The sequence below is a fragment of the Bufo gargarizans genome, chromosome 3, assembly GCF_014858855.1.
Source record: "Bufo gargarizans isolate SCDJY-AF-19 chromosome 3, ASM1485885v1, whole genome shotgun sequence".
Taxonomy (NCBI): Eukaryota; Metazoa; Chordata; class Amphibia; order Anura; family Bufonidae; genus Bufo; species Bufo gargarizans.
In genome coordinates this window covers 152,832,566-152,858,219 of record NC_058082.1, presented here as the reverse complement: position 1 = coordinate 152,858,219, position 25,654 = coordinate 152,832,566, and the positions used below count along the sequence as shown (strand labels likewise).

The window sequence follows — 25,654 nt, the reverse complement described above, 5'->3', positions numbered from 1 at the left end:
CTGTTGTTCATGTAAACAGTTCTATGCCATATGTGCCATTTGAATATAATTTAGAATGAAAAAACTGTTACTTTTGTAATTTAAACATAATTTGTTACAACAATGCCCCAGATGTGAGCTATTCTCTTTACTTCATTATACTTGGCGCCCCCTGGTGTCTAATCTGTATAGTATTGTGCACATTCATCTATTGAAGTGGTAGCACTTTTACCGTCCCAGCCATGTCTACTGTTAGAAGCTGTGACAATTAGGCCTCATGCACACAGCACTACACAAATGGCAGATCTTCAAAATATAGATACCGGCCGTGTGCATGCTGCCTTTTGTTGCAGGCCCATTGACTTTAATGGGTCCGCAATTTGCAGCCATGCATAAGGCACATTCTATAATTTGTGGATAGGACGAATGCGGACACCGCCATGTGATGCAATATTTATCAGCTATCCTCTCTCTGCATCAAATAACATTGGATGCAACCAGGAAGGAAAATAGCCAATTTTTGTGCTTTTAAAAAGCACAAAAAGTCATAATAGAATGCACATCCATATTCTTTCAAGTTTCCTGAGTGCCCACTAGGACACAATCCTGTTTCTTCTGCATATTCCAACGAGGTTCTTGTGCACACTTGTGTATGTTGGCGAAGCAATATGCGATTTACAGGAAATCGGTCACCACAATTCTGGACTATTATCTGCGTACAAGCTAAGAGGAATGGGTAAGCCTACGCCACCATGTGGTCCTAATACAGAGCTCGACAGGATGTCTTCATTCTTCTCCATAAAATGCCGAGGCACCTTTGATGAGCATGTCTGCGTCTAACAGAAATCCATACTAAGCTTTACTATGTAAACTTTATAGGTTAAAGGGATTGTCCAAGATGATTTAAAAAAAAACACATTCAGTGTAACATTCAGTGTAAAAAAAAAGAAAAAAAAAGAGGGTATTCTTTCCTATTTCGCCAGGATTATTCTCTACACTGCCGGTTCTCCTAGTTTACAAACTGCAATGGTGACTTGCCGAAACACTGCCGCCAATCACTGCCTTCAGAGGTAGACTGGTGATTGGCTGCAGCAGTTACATGGCGTATACCGGCAAGTCACCAATGCAGTGTGGACTGATGGTAGAGAATGACGATGGAGAAAGAGGCGAGTACGGTAAAACTCTTTGACGACCAACTGCTATGGATGCGGATTATGCTTGTCCGACTGGCCAAGGGTGTGCATGTGAACGGTGTATGGCACAGTTGAAGGAGGCCTGTTACCACAGACGCTTCTTCTCCAAGCCCATCTCATGATCTTCGTGTATTACTACTGGCTGACTGATAGTCTAAGGCCTCTTTCACACGGGCGTTGCGGATTGGGGCCGGATGTGTTCAGTGAAACTCACACTATTTTGCAAGCAAGTTCAGTCAGTTTTGCCTGCGATTGCGTTTAGTTGTTCAGTTTTTTCCGCGCGGGTGCAGTGCGTTTTGATGCGTTTTTCAGGCGCGTGATAAAAAACTGAATGTTTACAAACAACATCTCTTAGCAACCATCAGTGAAAAACGCATCGCACCCGCACTTGCTTGTGGATGCAATGCGTTATTCACGCAGCCCCATTCACTTCTATGGAGCCAGGGCTGCATGAAAAACGCAGAATATAACATGCTGCGATTTTCACGCAACGCAGAACTGATGCGTGAAAAACAATGCTCATGTACATAGCCCCATTGAAATGAATGGGTCAGGATTCAGTGCGGGTGCAATGCGTTCACGTCACGCATTGCACCCGCGCGGAAATCACGCTCGTGTGAAAGGGACCTAAAGGTCTATATTGATGGCCAATGGCAGACTTCTGTATGATGACAATTTGACCGTCCAGGTTGGAAAATTTCAACTGTGGCTGGCTGAAAATACATGCGTTTGGCTCAATCTGCCAGATTCGGCTGTGTATTTGCCTGTGTGTGATCAGCCATATCCCAGCTGATCTTATTTACATGGCCGGCTTTATTCTTTCTACTCTGTATTCTGTCCTCCTTGTCATTAATTGCACTATTTTAGCACAGAATATTGCATGCTCATACATTGCTATCCATAACACTACTTTATATGACACTCATGCATTTGAATTTGTAGTTTGTGTGCAAGTATGCATATAGAATCATTTTAATTCGCAGTTTTTTATTACATTACTGTATCACATGGTATATAGACCCTTCATGACTTGTATCACATTGCCTAAGAAAAAACCTGGGAAAGGGCTGAAACCTTGTATTGAGTGTATACTGATTATTAGTAACTGTAAGCATACTGCATGCACTAAAACTTACTATAATACTATATAAGCACATATATTCTACTATGTAGCCAGGGGTTGAATAAGCTTGCATTACACGGAACAGCACTGCAGGTACACAGATCACAACTCCATGTTTCTAATTATTTAATGTTATTTAAACACTCCTATAGAAGACTTTAGTTTTCATACAGTACAATGGAAACATTTCCATTATATGTTACATGTATTATATGTACATATATTCACTGAAGCAATCAGCAAACTCGCTGAAAAAACTTCACGTCGCTGTAATGTGAGCTCCCCCAAGTGGACACAACACAAATTACAGCAGTAAGCATGGATCAACAACTGCAAATATTACTGCTCAGAGCGCTAACCACGAGGCCACACGTTCAGGTTGTTGTTGTTTATGGGTTGTTTTTTTTTGCAGTTTCTGAAGCCAAAATATGGAGTGGATCAGAAAATGAGAGAAAGTTTTAAGGACTGATACTACTGCGCTTTGAATCCACTTCTTTGACTGAACGTGTGGCAGCATTTAAAGGTCTGCTATTATCAATAATATCAGATGGGTGGGGGTCCAACTGGCTGCACCACCCAGGACCTTTCATTATCAGGCACAGCAGTGACTGGAGCTGCGATACCATACACAGCCGCAGTAATAAAGGGAATGAAGACTTTTCTGGAGTAACACCTTCAGCCAGCTAAGGATAAGACAAGGGCACTGAAGTAGAATTTAGTTCCCTGGGTTATATTATCAATCTGATCACTGGCTCCCCGCTCCTTCTCCTCCCGGCCTGTGACGCTCCATTGGGCTACCTGGCTGAAAACATCCGGTTTGACACCGTCTGTAGCCAATCACTGACCATGCCGGTGATGGAACCCCCTTGCGTCATGTGACGATTTGTCATGACGTAAGGGGAGTTGGTCACCAACGCGCGGCTAGTGATTGACTGTAGCCATGTCAAAACGGATGCTTACTTCGAGGGAGCTCATTGGAGCATCGCAGGCCAGGAGGAGAAGGAGCGGGGAGCCTGCACCCATTCTTGCACATCCCTTTTAAGATAACAAAGTGAGCGTATGGTATAAAAGTTGTATAATGAATAAACTCTTTGTTTTACATTCCATAGGGGGAATTTATCACGCCCGACACTATAGAGTTCTGTCTGCAAAAAGTTGCAAAATAGGGCTTCCATGACTTTTTGAGGTCACTTGTGCACATTCACCACTCACTCCAGTTTTAAAAACGTTGGCGAAAAAGAGGGCATGGTTATCTATGTTAATGAATTTCACTCCAGATGTATGATTGGGCAGTGGTGCAAAAAACTGGAGTAGAATTTCTAGATAAGGCCTGTTTCAGAGAGGATCTCAAAACTGGAAAAAAAATGGTTCTCTTTAGTCCTCACGCATTCTGAATGGAAAGAGATCCGTTCAGGATGCATCAGGAGGTCTACCATTCCGTCAGTGTTCCGTTTTGTGACCGGACACAAAACCGCTGCGGTTTTGTGTCCAGTCATCAAAGCAGAGCAAACCAGATCCGTCACTAAAAGCAATGTAAGTCAATGGTGACTGATTTACGAGCCTAAAAAACTGATCCTCCACCTATTGACTTTTAATGTATTTTTGATTTCACACAACTGCATCCTAACGGAACGGATGCATCCTGATGTGCAAAATGAAAATGGATCCATTTAATTTCAGTTTTGAGATCCCCAACAGGCTTAAAAGTGTTAGGTTTAGAGATGAACCAAAAAACAAACGTGTGCCGCTTAATAAATTTGGAGAAAAGTACTCCCACAGACTCAAATATTCCGGTTATAATAAGTTCCCCCCACCCCCGGTTTCTGGTGTTATAGACTTACGGATACATATTCAGGAATAGAGAGCTGCTCCTCAGGAAGGCCACGCAGATTGTCATAGGTTTCCTTAGTTAACTCCAGGTCACGTAAGCTACGCCGTACGCTCCCTGCACGCTCTCGCAGCTGACTATTTGTTTCTTCTGATTGTTTGAGCCTGGACAGTATTGTTTCCATTTCTTTCTTCATTTGTTCTTGATGTTTTCTAAATGCAATGGGAAATGTTATATCCCTGTGATACATGGATGGAGCCACGCATGGCCAGATGTTTGCAGACCTACAACATATAATAGCTATGCGGTCTCTTCACTGTTGCTTTTTAGCTCTGCTCCATGGGGCCCAACTATGAAGTGGGAACACTAGTAAAATGACAATGATTACTGATGATGACATATTTTACATATAGCATGGTTAAATGGTCACTGACTTTTCACAAATCAATAATACAGGCACACGTAAGGAAATTTGTAATATACCTTTGGGTACTTTCACACTAGCGTTATTCTTTTCCGGTATTGAAATCCGGTAAAGGGTCTCAATATCGGAAAGAAACGCGTCCGTTTTGTCCCAATGCATTCTGAATGGAAAGCAATCTGTTCAGTATGCATCAGGATGTCTTCTGTTCTGTCCTTTGTACGGTATTTGACCGGAGAAAATATCGAAGCTTGCTGCGATATTTTTCCGGCCAAAATCCCGGAACACAACCGCAATTGAAATTTAAATTTATTAAATGCCGGATCCGGTACCAAGTGTTCTGGAAATTGCCGCATCGCTTTTCCAGTCTGCACATGTGCTGTTCTTTCTAGCTTTGAAAAAAATTTAATAACGGATCCGGTATTAAAGATGATACTGGAAAGACGGATCCGGTATTTCAATGAATAAGTCTAACGGATCCGGAAAAAAAGATATCCGTTTGCATATGTATTTCCAGATCCGGCAGGCTGTTCTAGCAACAGAACAGCCTGCCGGATCCTCACAACGCTAGTGTGAAAGTACCATTAACAGAGAAAAATGCTTTGCTCTTTTCTTCCCACCTTTCATAAAACTAACATTTTATCAGAATTTTGTGATAAATCCATCTTCAGAGACCCAGGTGGGCCACTTGCTCACTGAAGGATCAGATTACATCATCCCACAGAAATTTATGGTGAGGGGCAGAGAAGTAAGCAGAATTGAGACAGTCTCTGTCCCCCTTGTCTAGGACAATAATTGACAGGTTTCCTTTCCTTTCTATGCACAACATTAAAGAAACCGGAAGCAGAGGAGGACGGGGGAAGCGAACAGCAATGGACCCAACTCTCTCGCATCGCTGGCGGGTGTTGCGGACTTTGGCTTGTCAGTGGCATAAAAGTACAGAAGTGTAAGACTACTGTCTCAGGGAGGGTAGCATAGTACAGCTGACAAGTTCACTTTAAATGTAATGGTTTATCTACCACTTTTCTATATGTTCTAATTGACTCTTTTAGCAACACAATTATTAATCAAAGAGTCGCCTGCTTCTCAAAAAGGAAAAAAAACAGGTGTGTCATAAGGCAAATAATATTATTTCCATCTCTTTCCAAACACCATCTGTAATAATAAATCTCCAGTAGTTATTTACCAAGGGGATTTTCTAATCTGAAAATGAATAACAATGAACCGAGACCAAGATATAACGTTACAGTGTAAAACAAGCGTCGCTAATTATTCTACATTAAAAAGCAATACACAATCACAAAAAGGAAATAGAACAGAAGAAGAGAGGGCGAGGAAAGACAATCTGCTGCAAACCTTCATGGGAACTTAGGAGGAGTCGCACCTCGCGTATTCTAGAAGATCTAAGGCCAACATGCTAAGCACATGGGATTCCAAGGCATGTTGTATGTGCTAGTCAGGCCAGACTCTCACCCATCAACATCTTGGCTATATTGAAATGAGTATTTAAAGCAGATACACACAAGGATTGTATCTTCTGACCCCTTTCATGCAATGACTTGAATATTAACATGCCGAGAAGAAAATCGAAGCATATCTGAAAGATTATCAGCACCACGAGTTTGGCCCTGATTTTTTAAGACCAATGTGTGCTATGATGGTCTAGATAGGACCGGCGCCTGCCGGGGGAGGCATGGAAGGTATGACGAGGCGCAGGCCTGATCATAAATGACATGCCTCCTCGGACAGTCTGTGCTCCAGTCTGAAATCCATGGCAGCTCGACATGCATAGATTCTGGCGTACATAACGATGAATGTGCCGCCCTCTCCACACACCCTTTTTGAAAACTGGCGAGGGAGGCTTAAAAATGGCAGTTGCAACAGCATTTAAAAAGGCAGAGGGGGATTGAAAAATTTCCCCCTTTGAGTTTATGACCTCAACTAGGGATGAGCAAATAGACTTCGGATGAAACATCCGAAGTCGATTCACATAAAAATTAATTTCAATATATTAGAATGTATTGGCTCTGATGAGCCGAAGTTATTCTTCGCGAACTCTCGCGAGACTCCGCATAATAACTTCAGAAATTGATTTATGCTGTAAAAAAACATTTCCCGAACTTGGGTTCGGTTCCAAGGTACCACTTCAAGTAATAACTTCGGCTCATCGGAGCCAATAAATTCTAATACTGTATGGAGCGCTCGCTCCGTACAGTATTGAAACAAAGTTTTATACGAACATCCAAAGTCGATTTGCTCATCCCTAACCTTAACATTTAGGAGGAGATTTATCTAAACTGCATTAGTTGTCCATAGCGGCCAATCAGATTTAGGTTCTCACTCTCCAGAGATGGTTTTCAATATGAAAGAAGCAACCTGATTGTTACCTGCACTAGTTTTGATATGTTTCCCTCTTATGTGTTCATTTAACGAACGTTTCGCTTCTTTTGCCTACTTAAATGGTGGAAGAAGACTCAAATAACAGGAGCAGAGGGCTCTTTCACACCTGCGTTCTTTTCTTCCGGCATAGAGTTCCGTCGTCGGGGCTCTATGCCGGAAGAATCCTGATCAGTTTTATCCTAATGCATTCTGAATGGAGTGAAATCCGTTCAGGATGCATCAGGATGTCTTCAGTTCCGGACCGGAACGTTTTTTGGCAGGAGAAAATACCGCAGCATGCTGCGCTTTTTGCTCCGGCCAAAAATCCAGAACACTTGCCGCAAGGCCGGATCCGGAATTAATGCCCATTGAAAGGCATTGATCCGGATCCGGCCTTAAGCTAAACGTCGTTTCGGCGCATTGCCGGATCCGACGTTTAGCTTTTTCTGAATGGTTACCATGGCTGCCGGGACGCTAAAGTCCTGGCAGCCAAGGTAAAGTGTAGTGGGGAGCAGTATACTTACCATCCGTGCGGCTCCCGGGGCGCTTCAGAGTGACGTCAGGGTGCCCCACGCGCATGGATGACGTGATCGCATGGCACGTCATCCATGCGCATGGGGCGCTCTGACGTCATTCTGGAGCGCCCCGGGAGCCGCACGGACTGTAAGCATACTGCTCCCCCGCTCCCCGCTACTACTATGGCAACCAGGACTTTAATAGCGTCCTGGCTGCCATAGTAACACTGAACGCATTTTGAAGACGGATCCGTCTTCAAATGCTTTTAGTACACTTGCGTTTTTCCGGATCCGGCGTGTTATTCCGGCAAGTGGAGTACACAACGGATCCGGACAACGCAAGTGTGAAAGAGGCCTTAGCTAGGTTAATGAGCTTCACTCCAGATTTATCACAGAGACCTTTTTTTTTTTAAAGTCACAATCTCACTCCAGTAGGAGGATGGAGCAGGAAAACTGTAGTCGATTTTCTAGACAAAAGTGTTAGGTTTAAGAATAAGACATTTATCAAACAACATGAGACATTTGATAAATGTGGTATAAAGTAAGACAACGCAGCCTGAAGCAAAACGGACTTCAAATGTTCCCCTCATGATAAATTCCCCCATCAGTGTTCAGGAGACAGAACCCCTTCTAGACATGCAGAAGAGAATGAAATAGAAAACTATTTGTCCTGAAACCATACATACCTATGTCCAGGAAGATTTACAGTCATTTCAGCATACACGGACACTAGTAGACACATTAAAGGGGAAATGGGACGGGTCGTTGCGCGATGCAGCCCTTTCATTGTGCCGATTGGCAGGGCCGGATCACATATTGATGGCCTACCCTAAGGGAACGCCCAAAGAACCCATCTGCAGTCTGCTTTACAACATAGTGAACTTTTACTTTTCCCAATGGCCATGCTTCTATCTAAAACCAAAAAAATTCTAATGTGACGGTTATGCTTCTGGAACTGCCGCTGCCATTGCAGTTCTCTATGGGGTTGTCATCCTCTCACCCAGACTTCCAAATGGTCAATCAGTCCAGTCCTGTAGGAAGCCATAACTAGTTGTTCCACAGAGTTTTTTACTGAAACATAGAATTACTGAGAGAACAGGACAGCATGCAGAGTACAGCGCCCGTCATCTGTGGGCATCTAATGGCTGCCTATTCGGATGATAAGACACTTAAAATTGACAAACCCTACCCCAAAAGTATTAACCCATTTGCTGCCAGGACACCTGGCTCATTGTGAAAATGCCACACAACACTATACAATCATAGTGCATTTTTTGCATAAAAGCATCAAATTTAGCAAAAAAAAATAAATAAATCTTGTTTGTGCCTAAAAGCCTGACCCAAGCAGATGCCTAGAGAAACAAAACATCGTAAGAAATAACAGAATTTGTCTGACCGCACAGGTCAGGGTAAACAGGTTTTGATGTTTGTAAAACTGACTAATTATCTCAGTGATACCTGTGATCACACATCATGTTTGGAGCCTGTAAAACATACCTATCTTCTACAAAGCAGTATTATACTATATCAGCTAACCTTGGCACTCCAGCTGTTGTAAAACTACAACTCCCAAGATGCCCCCCTTGCTTGGTTGCTCTCAGAACTCTGTAGAAATAAATAGAGCATGCTGGGAGTCGTAGTTTCACCACAGCTGGAGTGCCAAAGTTAGCCATCACTGTACTATATCCTAGAAGACTGATTGCTTCTACACTAAGGAGACATGGTCTTGGGTTCAAAGCCGACCACAATCATCTGAATGGAGACGTTATGTTTTCCATGTCTCTTCCTCGGTTTCCTCAGGGTACTTTGGTTTTCTTCCCCAAAAATAAACAGGTTAATATAGAATTTACAATGTGGGGAGTGAGTGGATATAATGTACGTACAGGGCAGCAGATTATGTTGGCGCTATGTAAATTAATAAAATATATAAGTGAGCGGTGAGCCTCAAATGTTGAGCATCATTTAAATTGATATGATATCAGATCTGAGCTCTGGCCCTTTAATTCTAGCTACGGCAAGTCATGATTTATGACATATGTCCTTGGCAGAAAGAAGGTTAAAGGAATGTGTCACCAGAAAAAAAACAAAAAACGTATCATGTTTTTATGCTTAAAGGGAACCTGTCACCAGTTTTATGGTGTCCTAACTAAGGGCAACATAAATAAGTGACTGATTCTCTTAGCGAAATGCTGGGTCACTTTCTTTAATTGACCCAGTCAATCTGCCAACATCTTGTATTGAAAAGCTCCAGCTGATAATGATGAGTCCTGAATATTCATGAGCTCCTGACTATCCCCGCCCACCTGCTGCTGAATGACAGTTTGTTTCCATATGAATCAGCAGCAGGTGGGCAGGGGAGTGGCTATAGCTCTGAATTAAGTATACGCTGGACTCCATGACATCACGCTGGACTCCAATCAGCTCATTAGCATGTGGCATCTTTGTGTGTATATTATGAGGTAACCATCTGTCACACCATTAAGTGAATACATCTAAGGCACTTTTTAGTAGTTAATGATTGTATATAATTAGTTAAATTATAATCAAATATCCACATGACAAATTCTCTTTAAGGCTACTTTCACACTCGCGTTTGGGGCGGATCCGTTACGGATCTGCACAGATGGATCCATTCAGATAATACAACCGCATGCATCCGTTCAGAACGGATCCGTTTGTATTATCTGTAACATAGCCAAGACGGATCCGTCTTGAACACCGTTGAAAGTCAATGGAGGACGGATACGTTTTCTATTGTGCCAGATTGTGTCATAGAAAACAGATCCGTCCCCATTGACTTACATTGTGTGCCAGGACGGATCCGTTTGGCTCAGTTTCATCAGACGGACACCAAAACGCTGTCCGCCTCCAAAGCGGAACAGAGGCAAACTGATGCATTCTGAGCAGATTATTTTCCATTCAGAATGCATTAGGGCAAAACTGATCCATTTTGGACTGCTTCTGAGAGCCCTGAACGGATCTCACAAATGGAAAGCCAAAACGCCAGTGTGAAAGTAGCCTAAGGTGTTTTCCAAGAATTTTTGCCAATGTCATTTTTAATTTTCCATGTCAATATCTATAGTTAAACAAAAAAAGGCTGCAGTTTTCCCACTGGCCACTAAGACTAATAATAGCAATAAGAGAAATACCACCGCACACTCACCGCCACTGGCCTACAGCGTCTTCCCCCGCAGCGCGTTACCGCTGTTTCACGGGGATCCTCCACAGACCCTACACTCCATTCCGTGACCAAGGTCTGTGGGACCAAAACGTCAAAAAGATTTGGAGTCACAGTTATAATATTGATATCTCTCTGTTATCATTGGAGGATATGCTAAAATAAAAAAAATTTTTACTTGCATGATATCCCTGAGTGTGCGGTGGTATTTCTATTATTTATTATTACTATCGATTTAGCGCACATCCACCGAAGCACCTCACAGACTGGACAAACGAGTGCAACCCCATCTGTCTACTTAAGAATAATAATAATAGGCGCCACTGCGTGGTCTGTACAGATCACTTTACTGCATTATCATTACAGCAAGATTAGAATGACAGATATCTCCTATATATAGATAACAAGGAATCCACCAGTCACTATAGGTGATATCACGGCTTATCTACTCCCTCCTGACCTCTGCACAGGTCACAGATCATGCCTAGAAAACTCTCCCATACAGGTCCTTGAGGTCCCCTCCTGACCATTGTGTCTATGGACCATGGGGCTGCCGGAAAGGTATTTTTTTTAATGCTTTCTAAATGCTGTCAAGAACAGCGCAGGCAAGATGGCCGCCCCCATAATCATGTTCAGCGAACAGAATAAAAAAAAAATCTGTAATCAGAAAATAAAAACAGATTGGAAAAAAGATGTGTGTCACTATCTGGTTTTAACTGATAGAAAAAAAAATGTGGGTGACAAATTCCCTTTAAATGAGATCTTACCTCGTATCTTCCTGTTGGATTTTGGTTTGTGTTTCAAGTCTTAAAGCCAGCAACTGCTTCTGATGGACTGTGTCGTTCAATTTCTCTTCAAGCTCCTCAATCTATGGAGCAGAACGAACATTAGAAATGGAATAGTCTGCATTACTGCAAGACACTGAAAACACAGGCCTGCTATTAGCCTGCCACTAAAACCGCAAACACAATAAAATAAGGCTGTGTTCACACCTGCCATATTATTTCTATTGTTCAGCTTGTTATAGGAACAGCACTTAAACCCTACATACAGTGCCTTGCATGGATTGTTTGAGGATTTGCATCATTTCATTTACAGAACATGCCCACAACTTTGAAGATTGGTATTGTAAGGCAAAAAACAAATAGGACAAAATAACAGAAAAAGTCAATGTGCATAACTATTCACCCCCCTAAAGTCAATACTTTGTAGAGCCACCTTTTGCGGCAATCGCAGCTCCAAGTTGCTTTGGATAAGTCTCTATGAGCTTGCCACATCTTACCACTGGGATTTTTGCCCGTTCCTTCTTGCAAAACTTCTCCAGCTCCATCAAGTTGGATGGTTTGCGCTTGTGAACAGCAATCTTTAAGTCTGACCACAGATTTTCTATTGGATTGGGATCTGGGCTTTGAGAGTGGTACAGGTTTTGCTCAAGAATATCCCTGTATTTAGCACCATCCATCTTTCCCTCAACTCTGACCAGTCTCCCAGTCCTGGCTGCTGAAAAGCATCCCACAGCATGATGCTGCCACCACCATAGATCACTGTGGGGATGGTGCTCTTTGGGTGATGTGATGTGTTGGGTTTGCGCCAGACATAGCGTTTTCTTTGATGGCCAAAAAGTTCAATTTTAGTCTCATCAGACCAGAGCACCTTCCTCCATACATTTTGGGAGTCTCCCACATTTCTTTTCACAAACTCACAACGTGCCTTTTTGTTTTTAGCTGAAAGTTATGGCTTTCTTCTGGCCACTCTGCCATAAAGCCCAACTCTATGGATCGTACAGCTTACTATCGTCCTATGTACAGATACTCCAGTCTCTGCTGTGGAACTCTGCAGCTCCTCCAGGGTTATCTTAGGTCTCTGTGCTGCCTCTCTGATTAATGCCCTCCTTGCCCGGTCCGTGAGTTTTGGTGGGCGGCCGTCTCTTGGCAGGTTTGCTGTTGTGCCGTGTTCTTTCCATTTGGTTATGATAGATTTGATGGTGCTCCTGGGGATCAAAGATTTGGCTATTTTTTTAATAACCTAATCCTGACTTGTACTTCTTAACAACATTGTCCCTTACTTGTTTGGAGAGTTCCTTTGTCTTCATGGCAGTGTTTGGTTAGTGATGCCTCTTGCTTAGGTGTTGCAGCCTCTGGGGTCTTTCAGGAAAAGGTGTGTATATGTAATGACAGATCATGTGACCCTTAGATTGCACATAGAGCTTTTTATGGGCTTCCTAACAAAGGGGGTGAATACATACGCACATACTAATTTTCTGTTTTCTATTTCTAAACAATAGTTTTATTTATATATTTTTCTAATTTCACTTCACCAACTTAGACTATTGTGTACTGGTCCATCACATAGAATTCAGAGTAACAAAACATTGAACTTAAAGGGAACCTGTCACCGGGATTTTGTGTATAAAGCTGAGGACATGGGCTGCTAGATGGCCGCTAGCACATCCGCAATACCCAGTCCCCATAGCTCTGTGTGCTTTTTATTGTGTCAAAAAACCGATTTGATACATATGCAAATTAACCTGAGATGAGTCCTGTCCCTGACTCATCTCACCTACAGGACTCATCTCAGGTTAATTTGCATATGTATCAAATCGTTTTTTTGACACAATAAAAGCACACAGAGCTATGGGGACTGGGTATTGCGGATGTGCTAGCAGCCATCTAGCAACCCATGTCCTCAGCTCTATACACAAAATCCCGGTGACAGATTCCCTTTAAGGCTGTAATGTAACAAAATCCAAAAAAAAATGAATACTTGTGCAAGGCACTGTACATGCTGTGCTATTTTGTCTGGCATTTTGTAACAGAAACTCCAATGAGTGGAGGAACAAAGTCTTATGAGGTTAAAGGGGTTGCCCACGTTAAAAACATCCTCCCTCCTGCCGGGGAGGAATTCTTGCAAAATAAGAGGACATATACTCACTTATTTCATCATGTTGCCTACATCCTCATCGCTGATCCTATGACATCATCTTCCTGACTACAGCAATGACGTTTCTGTATACCACGGACACCGCACAGAAACCAATCACTGGTCTCAGCAGGATGCACCAATATATAGAACACGACCACTGAGGTCAGTGATGGGCTACCACAGTCATGGGGGGCATAAAGGCATGTAAAACAAAGAAAGCCCATAAGCGACTTACAGCGTGGCGGTGCTTGAAGCAGCGGAAGATGAAATAAGCAAGTATATGTTATTGCATTATTCTTTGACTATTCCTGTCTTGGCGGACCTCTCTAATAACTTGGAAAACACCATTAGGCCTATTGCACACAACCGTATGGCTTTTTCAGTGTTTTGCAGTCCATTTTTCATGGATCCGTTGTTCCGTTTTTTGTTTCCGTTTCTGTTCCGTTTTTCCGTATGGCATATACAGTATACAGTAATTACATAGATAAAATTGGGCTGGCCATAACATTTTCAATAGATGGTTCAGGAAAAAACGGAATGGAAACGGAAGACATACGGATGCATTTCCGTATGTGTTCAGTTTTTTTGCGGATCCATTGACTTGAATGGAGCCACGGACCGTGATTTGCGGGCAATAATAGGAAATGTTCTATGTTAAAACGGAACGGAAAAACGGAAATACGGAAACTAAATGCATACTGAGTACATTCCATTTTTTTTGCGGAACCATTGAAATGAATGGTTCCATATATGGACCGTATACTGAACTCAAAAAACGGCCAGTAAACGGGGAAAAAAAACGGTTGTGTGCAATAGGCCTTAAAGGGATTCTGTCACCTCGTTTTAGCTTATAGAGCTGCGGACATGCACGGCTAGATCGCCGTTAGCATGTCCGTAATATACCTGTCCTATAGGGCTGTGAGCTTTTATTGTATATAAAAACAGATTTTAGAGATATGTAAAGGAGCCCAAGGGGCTCAGCCACACCCCCCTGTGAAGGAGCCCAGCACCGCCTGCGTCCTCCGAATCTCCTCCTTTCTTCACAGTTAGATCGCCGTAATCTCGCGCATGAGCAGTTCCTTCCCTGAGGCTGATGCCAGCACAGGAAAGGAACCCTATACTGGCACTGCGCATCGCGAGATTACGGCAATCTAACTGTGAGCCAAGAGGAGATTCGGAGGACGCAGGCGGTGCTGGGCTCCTTCACATGGGGACGTGGCTGGGCTCCAAGAAGGTTCGTACAGCCCCTTGGGCTCCTTACCAGGGTCATTTACATATCTCTAAAATCAGTTTTTAATCACAATAAAAGCACACAGCCCTATAGGACAGGTATATTGCGGACATGCTAGCGGCAATCTGGAAATAATAGTGATGAAAATATTATCAAGCATACAATAAATCCAGCTTGTGTCTGTCTGATCATCTGTGATCCAGGCTGTGAAAAAGAAATTGGATTTTTCCAACCAGTTCAATGGAGGCGCCCCACAAAGGTCACTTATTGCCCATAGGTGATAAATGACTGATGGCTGGGGACCTCACTGATCACTAGAGCCAGATCATGGTTTTTCTATTAGGATATGCTGAATGAATGGGAAGCTGATGAAGGGGGGGGGGGGGGGATCATATTGAAGGCCAACCCCCCTCCACTACAGAAACTTTCTCTGGAGTACATCGATTGCATATACATTTCTAAGTCTCCAGTGGAAGGAACCCCTGCAGTCAACATTTTGTCTGAACAACTCTCTAAAATGCTAATCTTTATTTCTATGGCAGTGAACTGATTCTTATAGAGGCCACTACAGACCCTCAACAACTACCGTATTCCTCCAGACCCACGACATTGGCAGGTTCGCTGGCTTTGTTCTCATGTGGAGGGCAGCCTGACCTATGGAGATGTGTTCAGGTCTACACAAGTATAGGACTTGGTTTCAATGATCACTGTGGCTGACAAATATAGCATTTGGTCAGACAATGATATATCCAAGTGCAGCAATGATGGTGAATGATACTACTAGCAGGGGGGAACAATTTTCCGATGTTCATCCCTTTACTGAGGGCTCATGCACACGACCGTATGCCCTCCGAGACATATGGTCCGTGAGCGGGCCATATGTAATGGAGCGGCATACATCGTGTGCATGGGAATACACAGCATCATAGGTTACTATGATGCTGTGTGCATAGGGCCGCCCGCCGACTATTGTCCCACACTCATAATATCATAAGTGCAGGACAATAGTCCGGCGGGCGGCCCTATGCGCACAGCATCATAGTAACCTATGATGCTGTGTACTCCCGTGCGCACAATGTATGCCGCTCCAGGACATATTGCCCGCTCACGGACCGTATGTCTCGGAGGGCATACGGTTGTGTGCATGAGACCTGACCAGAATCCCAATCCATAGCAGAATGCTGGTCAGATCAGGGCAAAACTTTACATTGATCATATTTGGGGGTCATTTATCACGCTGAAATACACCTATATTAGGCGTATTTCAGGCGCAGATAGCAGCACAACTGTTAGTTGCGTCGCTATCTGCGACTTCGCCTGCTCATGCCAGGTCTAAAATTGTCGGCGTGGAGTAGGTGGGGAAGAGGATGGGCTGGTAGGCCCATCTGATTCATCATTTTCTAGGCCTATTTCAAGCGTAGAAAATGGTCTAAATGTAAGACAGCTCGGAAGCTGGCACTAGATGAAAGTTATGGAGAGGCCTGTGCCTCTTCATAACAGACGGATCCATCGCCAGCACAGGGGCTTTATTAAGACCAGCATCTAAAACGCCAGTCTTAATAAATGTGCCCCTTATGTCATTAGTGTTGGTCAAAAACGTCAGCCATGTCAGCTTCTCTATCCTCCAATTTTATGACGCCTTCACAGAACATTGGTGGACAGAAATAACATACCTTGGTCAGGTATTCTCCTTTCAGGTTGTCAATCATCAGGTTCTTTTGGGACAGCTCGATCTTCAGAAGCTGAAGATTGTGAAGAAGCTCCTTCCTTTCAATCAGCTGTCGAGTGATTTTAGGAGAACCGTTGCGCTCCTCAGATGAGGAAATGTCATCTGTGGGCACCGTCGTTTCCAGGCTGATGTCCTCAGACTCCAGGGAGCTGGAGATATTCACTTTTCTGCTCATTTTCCGAGACATAATCGGTATCTACATAAGGCGAATGGAAAATAATGCTCATTAGACTAAAGGGGTTGTCTGAGATCACAATATTCAATAAATTAAAGGGTTCTCTCAGACAGGGTGGATTTGATTTAAATCACTAGTCAGTAAGGCTTGATTTAAATCATAGTTTTTCTGTTGTACTTAGGAAGGAGAAAAATGTGTTTCTTTGGTCATCTTCATCACAGCACAATCTCCTCATGGTCTGAACGAGCGGCTTACATTTTCATGTTTTTTATGAACACCTTACTATATTCGCTCCGTTCCCGCGTCCTCCCATGCTCCTCCCTTTGTCTTCCTCCCCCTTTTTTTAGTTTTTCATTGATCCCCACAAACACTGATCCTGCCTGGTTGTGGCCTTTGGGCCCAGCGTCGGGATTGCCCTGTAGCGGGTGTCCCTTTAGCATGTTTGGCCATCAGTAAAAATATTTCGTATTCCCCGTCACTTAGCCTGGGTACACGAAGTACCCGAATGCAGTATCATTGCGGTGTGGACCTTTATTTGTCCATATTTATTATTGTGGCACCTTGTCATTGGGAAGGTGGCCACACACATCTGAGATTATCATTTACTGTTCTATAGTTTTTGCATAAACCCCCCCCCCTCCCCCCTTTAATCTCAATTCTCATCATTATTTTCACCGATGTCCTCATGCCTGCTGTGGGTTGCCCCACAATGGGTTAATGCCGGTTTTACTGCAACTAAAGCATCTCCCTCTAGACACACCTACTACATATCCAAGCCGCCCCATTTCCCTTGTATGGAACGCAGTAGATGCGGCGAATATGCTAGAGGGTTGCGTTCCACAGGCCGGATATCCGCCCGGCACCAGTCCGGTAGCGCCCATCTCGGCGTGCGTTCCACGCTGGAACGCACGGCAGCTGCTGGCTATGGGTGAGTTAGGCGGCCATCTACACGGGGTGTACTGCCTCTGATGAATTGTAGGGAGGGGTATTTAAACGGGGGGAGTGCTAATATTAGCGCATCAGACCCTGTTCTAGACTGACGGTGACTTTATGTGAGTACAGTTTCAGGTATTTCTCTACTATACATTGTTTCGATCCACAGGTCCAATAACCTAGCTCTCACTACACCTCAGGTACTATATGGTTAACAGCCCTATACCGTAGGAGCTACATCCTGTTGGGCCGCTTCACGCTGGCAGTAACAGATTTTTCAGGTATTGTGGATAAACTTCAGTTTTTTTTCCCTACATTTGAGGCCACATTCCCTAGCTAAATTTATTAGCATGGTGACTGTCCTCCTTTATTACAGCTATACTCATACTAGATGACTTGGGTGATGCACGGGGCGATTACTCTTGATGCCCTGTGAGGATCACTCTCACAGTCCATCGCACTGTTACTTGTTGCCCTCTGTGACATAAAGAGGACCTTTCATCAAAAAAAAGTATGTAAACTGACTATACCGACGTGTAGAGCGGCGCCCAGGGATCCCCCTGCACTTACTGTTATCCCCGGGCGCCGCTCGGTTCTCCGGTTATAGCCTCCGGTATGTTCCTACTTAGGCCCAACCCGGGGGAACTTAGGCTCCACCCAGGGGAACCTGCCGGCGTCTCTTTCTCCTATGCTGTAGCGCTGGCCAATCGCAGCGCTCAGCTGGGTGGAGCCTAAGTTACCCCGGGTGGAGCCTAAGTAGGAACATACCGAAGGCTATAACCAGAGAACGGAGCGGCGCCCGGGGATAACAGTAAGTGCAGGGGGATCCCTGGGCGCCGCTCTACACGTCGGTATAGTCAGTTTACATACTTTTTCCTGGTGAAAGGTCCTTTTTAAGGTATTTATTAACTATTGGACACACCATTCATGGTTAGTGCATAACTTGCACATACATATGTTTCCATCTTTGTTTTTCCTTCGCAGAGGTCTGCATCTAGTATGTGTTTATCACATTACCCTCCATCGCCTATTTTACTGCCAAGTGACCGTATGTACTCCGCCATTCCGCTTTGATCTATTTACCTGTATATCAAGGTTGGGTCTGATTTCCTTACGTAATATTTAACGCAATTTTGTATTACGCATCACTATTTAACGAGGGCCTGCTTCATGTATATGGGCTCCGTATTTGAATCATACTTACCCCTTATTACCCCCTGATGATCCCACTTTGTGGGTGAAACGCGTCGGGGCTGTGGTTTATTATCCTGATATTATTATATAACTATCGTATCAGTGTGCGTTTGTTTGTCTGCGTATGTATATTATACACTAGGTGTACCCCGTACCTCCTGGCGTATTGTCACGTGGGCTGTATACAGCGGACACCTTTTCCTTTTTTGTTTGTGCATTTGTTAGTCATCCATTGGTGGGCCACTCTGACACTAGCTTTTCACCACCTGTCACCAATTCAGGGTTAGACAGGAGGTGAGGCTAGGCTCGAGGACAGGGAGTCCCCACCACTAGGAGACGTCCCTGGGTAGAGGTCTAGAGTAGGGTAGTAGTGGTAGGGACACCTTCCCCCACCCCTGACGTAGCTCATCTAGTCGTGTCTGGGCCCACCTGGGTAACTTTGTATAGGTTAGTTCCTTATTCTCATTAAACTTTTGCTATCTGTTTGCATAATAGGGTATCACTGCTGGACTTGTTGGATTTTGTAATTATTACCCTTTTTTTTAATATTCATTGTTATAATTTCTGCTGGACTTTCGAAATCTGCCAGTAAGGTTCAGTTTCCCATGTGCCATGCCACTTCATCCATTCTCTATGGCACTGCTAGAGATATTGGGCATCTCCGCCTGTCCCATAGAGAATGAATAGTGTGAGAGGACACATGGGCGACTTGCTGCTCCGTCAGTACAAGGGAACGGGATCCCAGCCGTTGGTCCCAATATAAGACTGGAATGGGGTCTGACTCCTGACAATCAGCTGTATGAAGGGGCTACAGCACTTAGGGCGAGCACTGCAACCTCTTGCTCAGCCTGTGATGTCCCCTCCATTGGGCACCTTTCTGCAGCTTAGGCCCATTCTAGTGGGACTGAGCTGCAATACCAGATGCAATTGCTATACAATGTACTGCATTGTGATATACTATGGAGGGTCTGCAGCGCTTCAAACAGCTGATCATCAAGTAGTCTGACCCCCTATTTGATATGTCCTATCCATTCACACGTCCGTAGTGTATTGCGGATCCGCAATACACCCGGCCGGCACCCCCATAGAACTGCCTATTCTTGTCCACAATTGCGGACAATAGGACATGTTCTATTTTTTGCGGAGCAGCGGACCGGAAGATCGGAAAGGGGGGTGCTCCGGAAATGCGGATAGCACACTGTGTGCTGTCCGCATCCATTCCTGCCCGATACAGTCACTTTCACTGACGCCTTACACACCTTAGATGCAGGGAGCACTACAAGGTCCAGTATGTTCTATGTGCAAGGTTAAAGGGGCATTTATCATGTAGAGAAAGGTAAAGGGGTTCTCTGGGCTTTTACTATTGATGACCTATTCTCAGGATAGGTCTCCAATATCAGATTGGTGGGGGTTGGACACCAGGCACCCCCACAGATCAACTGTATGAAGGGAAGGTGCACACAGTATGTGCGTGCCATCATCCTTCCTGCGCTGCTTCTCCATAGACACAGCAGCAGCAAGCAGGAATGCGAGACAGCATGCACCTTCCCTTCATACAGCTGATCGACGGGGTGTCGGACCTCCGCTGATCTGATATTGATGACCTATCCTGAGAATAGGTCATCAATAGTAAAAGCCAAAATAACCCCTTTTATACAAACCACTTACTAATGTACTGTGATTGTTCATATTGCTTCCTTGATTCATTTTTCCATCACATTATACACTGCTTAGGCTACTTTCACACTTGCGTTCGGAGCGGATCCGTTTGGTGTCTGCACAGACGGATCCGCACCTATAATGCAAACGCTTAGATCCGTTCAGAACAGATCCGTTTGCATGAAAAAAAAAAAAAAGTTTTTTTTGTTCATGATCGTGCAAACGGATCCGTTTTGACTTTACATTGAAAGTCAATGGGGGACGGATCAGTTTGAAAATTGAGCCATACTGTGTCAACTTCAAACGGATCCGTCCCCATTGACTTACATTGTAAGTCTGGACGGATCCGTTTGCCTCCGCACGGCCAGGCGGACACCCGAACGCTGCAAGCAGCGTTCAGGTGTCCGTCTGCTGAGCGGAGCGGAGGACAAACGCTGCCAGACTGATGCATTCTGAGCGGATCCGCATCCACTCAGAATGCATTAGGGCTGTACGGATCCGTTCGGGGCCGCTTGTGAGAGCCTTCAAACGGAACTCACAAGCGGAGCCCCGAACGCAAGTGTGAAAGTAGCCTTGCTGGATTGCAGGGTGGTCGTAACCAAGTATCGGTGGTCGTGCTTGCACACTGTAGGAAGAAATGCTGGCCTCTCTGGTGGCCGGGACAACAGGAGCGCACATAGGAAAACACAGCCACGCTGATGAATTGTAGGGTGGTCGTAACCATGGAAACAAGCAGTGTATAATGTGATGGAAAAATGAATCCAGCCAGCAAAGGAAGCAGTATGGACAATCACTATACATTAGTAACTTTCTCTACAATATAAATGCTATTAGCCTAAGTGAGACACCCCTCTAAATACACAGGAGGCAGGTCATACAGTGTGCGAATAGTCAGATACCTGCAATTACATAAAGCAGGAGAGTACAGGACAGGACAATGTACGAGCAGACACTACTACATACCCGACTGTTCCTCAGCTCTCTGGCGCCGCTACAACCGCCTCACTGAGCACAACACAACTGAACCGGCCTGAGCTGCGCATGCGCACCGTAGCCCCGCCCCTCTGTACTCCTGTCAGACTACTGTACTCTTGTGCTCGCGCTTTACACGCGTTATACGGCGTTAAGACATAAAGGAAATAAAAATGACTCCGCATTCTATATATTTCATCATAAATACTATACACTCCAGTGTTCAGCAGCCGAAATAAGCCTATTCTAACCCATACGACGGATACTTCCGGGTTTGCGGGTCACATCTGGGTTTGAGCAGCAGCTGTCCGGATTGGTTCCTGTGTGACCACTTCCTGTTTCTGCACGTGGGTACTGAGCATGCGCAGTGCTGGGCTGAGAGGAAACGTGTGAACTGTGGCGGATGCCCTTTCTATAGTGGAGTAAAGGTAATGTACTAGTGCCTGGTATGCTGCCAGGGTCAGGGGTGGCTCGTGCTAGGGGGCCTGTGGCTAGTGCCAGGCTCAGGGGTGGCTCGTGCTAGGTGGCCTGTGGGTAGTGCCAGGCTCAGGGGTGGCTCGTGCTAGGTGGCCTGTGGCTAGTGCCAGGCTCAGGGGAGGCTTGTGCTAGGGGGCCTGTGGCTAGTGCCAGGCTCAGGGGTGGCTTGTGCTAGGTGGCCTGTGGCTAGTGCCAGGATCAGGGGTGGCTTGTGCTAGGTGGCCTGTGGCTCGTGCCAGGCTCAGGGGTGGCTACTGCCAGTCTGCTTATTGCTCGGACTAGTAAGCTGGAGTTACAATTAGCTGTTGCTTGTTTTATCATTATTAGAACCAGAAAATAAAAATGTTAAAGTCAAAGACGTTCATGAAGAAGACTCGCTCTGGCGGCATCTTAAAAATAGTGAGAGAGCATTACCTGAGGGACGACATCACCTGCGGGTGCCATGGATGCGATGAGTGCCAGCAGGAAAGCCCGGTGCTGCAGATGGAGCCAGTCCTGGAGAGTTCTCTGTGTGAACGCCCCCACTACATACTCCCTGACACCAATGTGTTGCTGCACCAGGTGAGTCAGGCCAGCCCCTGTCTTAGCGGCGCTGCTTCTTACATTTCTCTTCTGGGTTTTTATTTGGTAATTTCATGTGGATTTTAGTATTTTTTTAACCCCTTCCTGCCTGCCACACGTCAATTAACAGCCCCCTGGCATGGTCCATGTGCTTGAACCCCGTAGATGATGTGTGCGTTTTCACACTGCCACCCGATCCTGCATTGTGACAGGGAACGGAACCAGTCAGATAAGCTCTGCTTCTATAATTGGGCGATTGCTTAGAAACCCTGTTCTCTGTACACGGGGACATGTAGAAAATGTCTTCTCTGCTCACCTGTGCCCCAGTGTTCTTTTATTAAAACAAAAAAGATACGAAAATGTCTTTACTTGAATGATTATTGTCCTTGTGCAGAGGCAGCATCTAAAGGCACATTTACACGTGTCCTTCTCCACAGTCGGCTGCTCCTTAAGTGGAGGCGAAGCGCTGCATTTCCATGCGTCTGCCCTGTTTCTGGGCAGCAGATCGCTGTTTAGACGGCACGATCTGCTGCCCAGAAGTGATCATATAGGTGCCTGCATGAACAACAGTTTCACAGACCTTTCGCTCATTCGGGTGGTTTGCTGCACATTTATATGGTTCGTTCCTGATTATCTGCCCAATTATCTACATATGTAAATACTGCCTTAGACTCTTTGTCCTCTGAATAGCTCCTCGGCATCTGATCAGTGGTGGGCTGCCACCCGGGAACCCCACCAATCAGGTGTTTGAGAAGGCTGCAGCTTTCTTGCAATTACCATAGGACATTACAACCATCAGTCACATGGCCTAGGAGCAGCTAAGGGGCTAATGGTCATGTCGTCACTGGCTTAGGGTAAGTCTCAAACAGCTGATCGGTGGGGGTCCTGGGTGTCAGACCCCTACCGTTAAGATGCTGATGACCTATCCAAAGGATAGGCCATCAGTTACAAATGGTCAGCAAACCCCTTTAAAATAATTGTTTGCCCAAATAAAGAGGTATTCTGTTTATATAAAGTTATCACTTATCCACAGGATAGGGGATATCTATTAGACCGGTGGGGGTCCTACCGCTGGAACTCCCACCTATCATGAGAACAGGGGTCCCAAACCCCATGGAGCCCCCAGAAATTAACAGAGCAATCGGTCAAGCATGCGCGTGGCCACTCCATTCATTTCTATTGGGATTCCGGAGATAGCCAAGTGCTATTAGATCGATATGACCCATACCGATCTGATAGTTATCCCCTATCCTGTGGACAGGGGATTACTTTTTATAACAGGAATATCCCTTTAAGACCTGTAAGTGATACCCGCTCCAATTTTAAATAATAAGAAAGCCCCATGTGTTGCATAAAAAATTAATTTGGGGTGCACAAAAAACTTTAGAATGCAATGTTCCAAAAGGTGAAATTTTACTATGGGTGCGAAGGCTTAAGGGTACTCTCACACTTGCGGCAGAGTGATGCTTTGCAAGAACGGATCCGTCCGCAGATGCGTAGACCGGAAGGACGGATCTGGCTTTGCGGTATTTTTAATGCCGGATCCGGCACTAATACATTTCAATGTAAATTAATGCGGGATCCGGTATTCCGGCAACTGATCCGGAATTTTGGACGGAGATAATATAGCAGCATGCTGCGGTATTTCCTCTGTCCAAAACGCCATTCAGTGACTGAACTGAAGACATCCTGGTGCATCCTGAACGGATTTCTCTCCGTTCAGAATGCATGGGGATGAAACTGATTAGTTATTTTCCGGTATAGAGCCCCTATGACATAACTCGTGGCGGAAAAGAAAAACGCTAGTGTGAAAGTACCCTAAAATGCTCCCAGTCATGAAAGGGTTAATATTCTCTGAATAGGTTATTCATTCTCATTTCTGTAAATGTTTTATTAAAAGGCATTTTTTCATGTTCTTTAGATCGACATCCTAGAGGACCCTGTCATCCAGAATGTGATATTACTGCAGACTGTTGTCCAGGAAGTGCGGCGCCGTAGTGCGCCCGTATACAAGAGAATACGAGACCTGACTACTAATCCGGAGAAGTACTTCTATACCTTCACCAATGAACACCATCGGTAATTCTACACAACTGTTGTGATATGGAGCTGCAGAAAGATGTATTAGATATTGTATATGTTTGGGATTATCTCCGACAGTTGATTTTTACACCCCCTCCCATAAAAAGATCTATTTGTCCAATGCGATCGTCGGATGCTTTGGCGGAAATCAAAATGGAAAGAGACCTATACAGTCGTGGCCAAAAGTTTTGAGAATTACATAAATATTGAAAATTGGAAAAGTTGCTGCTTAAGTTTTTATAATAGCAATTTGCATATACTCCAGAATGTTATGAGGAGTAATCAGATGAATTGCATAGTCCTTCTTTGTCATGAAAATTAACTTAATCCCAAAAAAACCTTTCCACTGCATTTCATAGCTGTCATTAAAGGACCTGCTGAGATCATTTCAGTAATGGTCTTGTTTAGGCTACTTTCACACTTGCCTTCGGGGCTCCGCTTGTAAGTTCCGTTTGAAGGCTCTCACAAGCGGCCCCGAACGCATCCGTCCAGCCCTAATGCATTCTGAGTGGATGCGGATTTGCTCAGAATGCATCAGTCTGGCAGCGTTTGGCCTCCGCTCAGCAGGCGGACACCTGAACGCTGCTTGCAGCGTTCGGGTGTCCGCCTGGCCGTGCGGAGGCAAACGGATCCGTCCAGACTTACAATGTAAGTCAATGGGGACGGATCCGTTTGAAGTTGACACAGTATGGCTCAATTTTCAAACGGATCCATCCCCCATTGACTTTCAATGGATCTAAGCGTTTGCATTATAGGTGCGGATCTGTCTGTGCAGACACCAGACGGATCCGCTCCGAACGCAAGTGTGAAAGTAGCCTAACTCAGGTGAGAATGTTGATGAGCACAAGGCTGGAGATCATTATGTCAGGCTGATTGGGTTAAAATGGCAGACTTGACCTGTTAAAAGGAGGGTGATGCTTGAAATCATTGTTCTTCCATTGTTAACCATGGTGACCTCCAAAGAAACGCGTGCAGCCATGACTGCGTTGCATAAAAATGGCTTCACAGGCAAGGATATTGTGGCTACTAAGATTGCACCTCAATCAACAATTTATAGGATCATCAAGAACTTCAAGGAAAGAGGTTCAATTCTTGTTAAGAAG

General features: G+C 44.7%; 2 protein-coding genes across 2 annotated transcripts in view; one reads left to right on the top strand and one right to left on the bottom strand.

Moving 5' to 3' along the window:
* PIBF1 (progesterone immunomodulatory binding factor 1) overlaps positions 1 to 21,721 on the bottom strand; it is a 241,984-nt gene extending 220,263 nt beyond the window's left edge. The window contains exons 1-4 of the mRNA XM_044285104.1: positions 21,423 to 21,721; positions 16,443 to 16,694; positions 11,384 to 11,484; positions 4,137 to 4,335 (exon numbers count right to left, since the gene is read on the bottom strand). Coding sequence (XP_044141039.1) covers positions 4,137 to 4,335; positions 11,384 to 11,484; positions 16,443 to 16,685 — 543 coding nt within the window. The 5' untranslated portion in view covers positions 16,686 to 16,694; positions 21,423 to 21,721. The remainder of the gene's footprint in view (positions 1 to 4,136; positions 4,336 to 11,383; positions 11,485 to 16,442; positions 16,695 to 21,422) is intronic.
* A 64-nt stretch (positions 21,722 to 21,785) lies between these two features.
* DIS3 (DIS3 homolog, exosome endoribonuclease and 3'-5' exoribonuclease) overlaps positions 21,786 to 25,654 on the top strand; it is a 39,495-nt gene continuing 35,626 nt past the window's right edge. Inside the window, exons 1-3 of the mRNA XM_044285280.1 lie at positions 21,786 to 21,859; positions 22,236 to 22,469; positions 24,391 to 24,548. Of these exons, the coding sequence (XP_044141215.1) occupies positions 22,251 to 22,469; positions 24,391 to 24,548 (377 nt within the window). The 5' untranslated portion in view covers positions 21,786 to 21,859; positions 22,236 to 22,250. The remainder of the gene's footprint in view (positions 21,860 to 22,235; positions 22,470 to 24,390; positions 24,549 to 25,654) is intronic.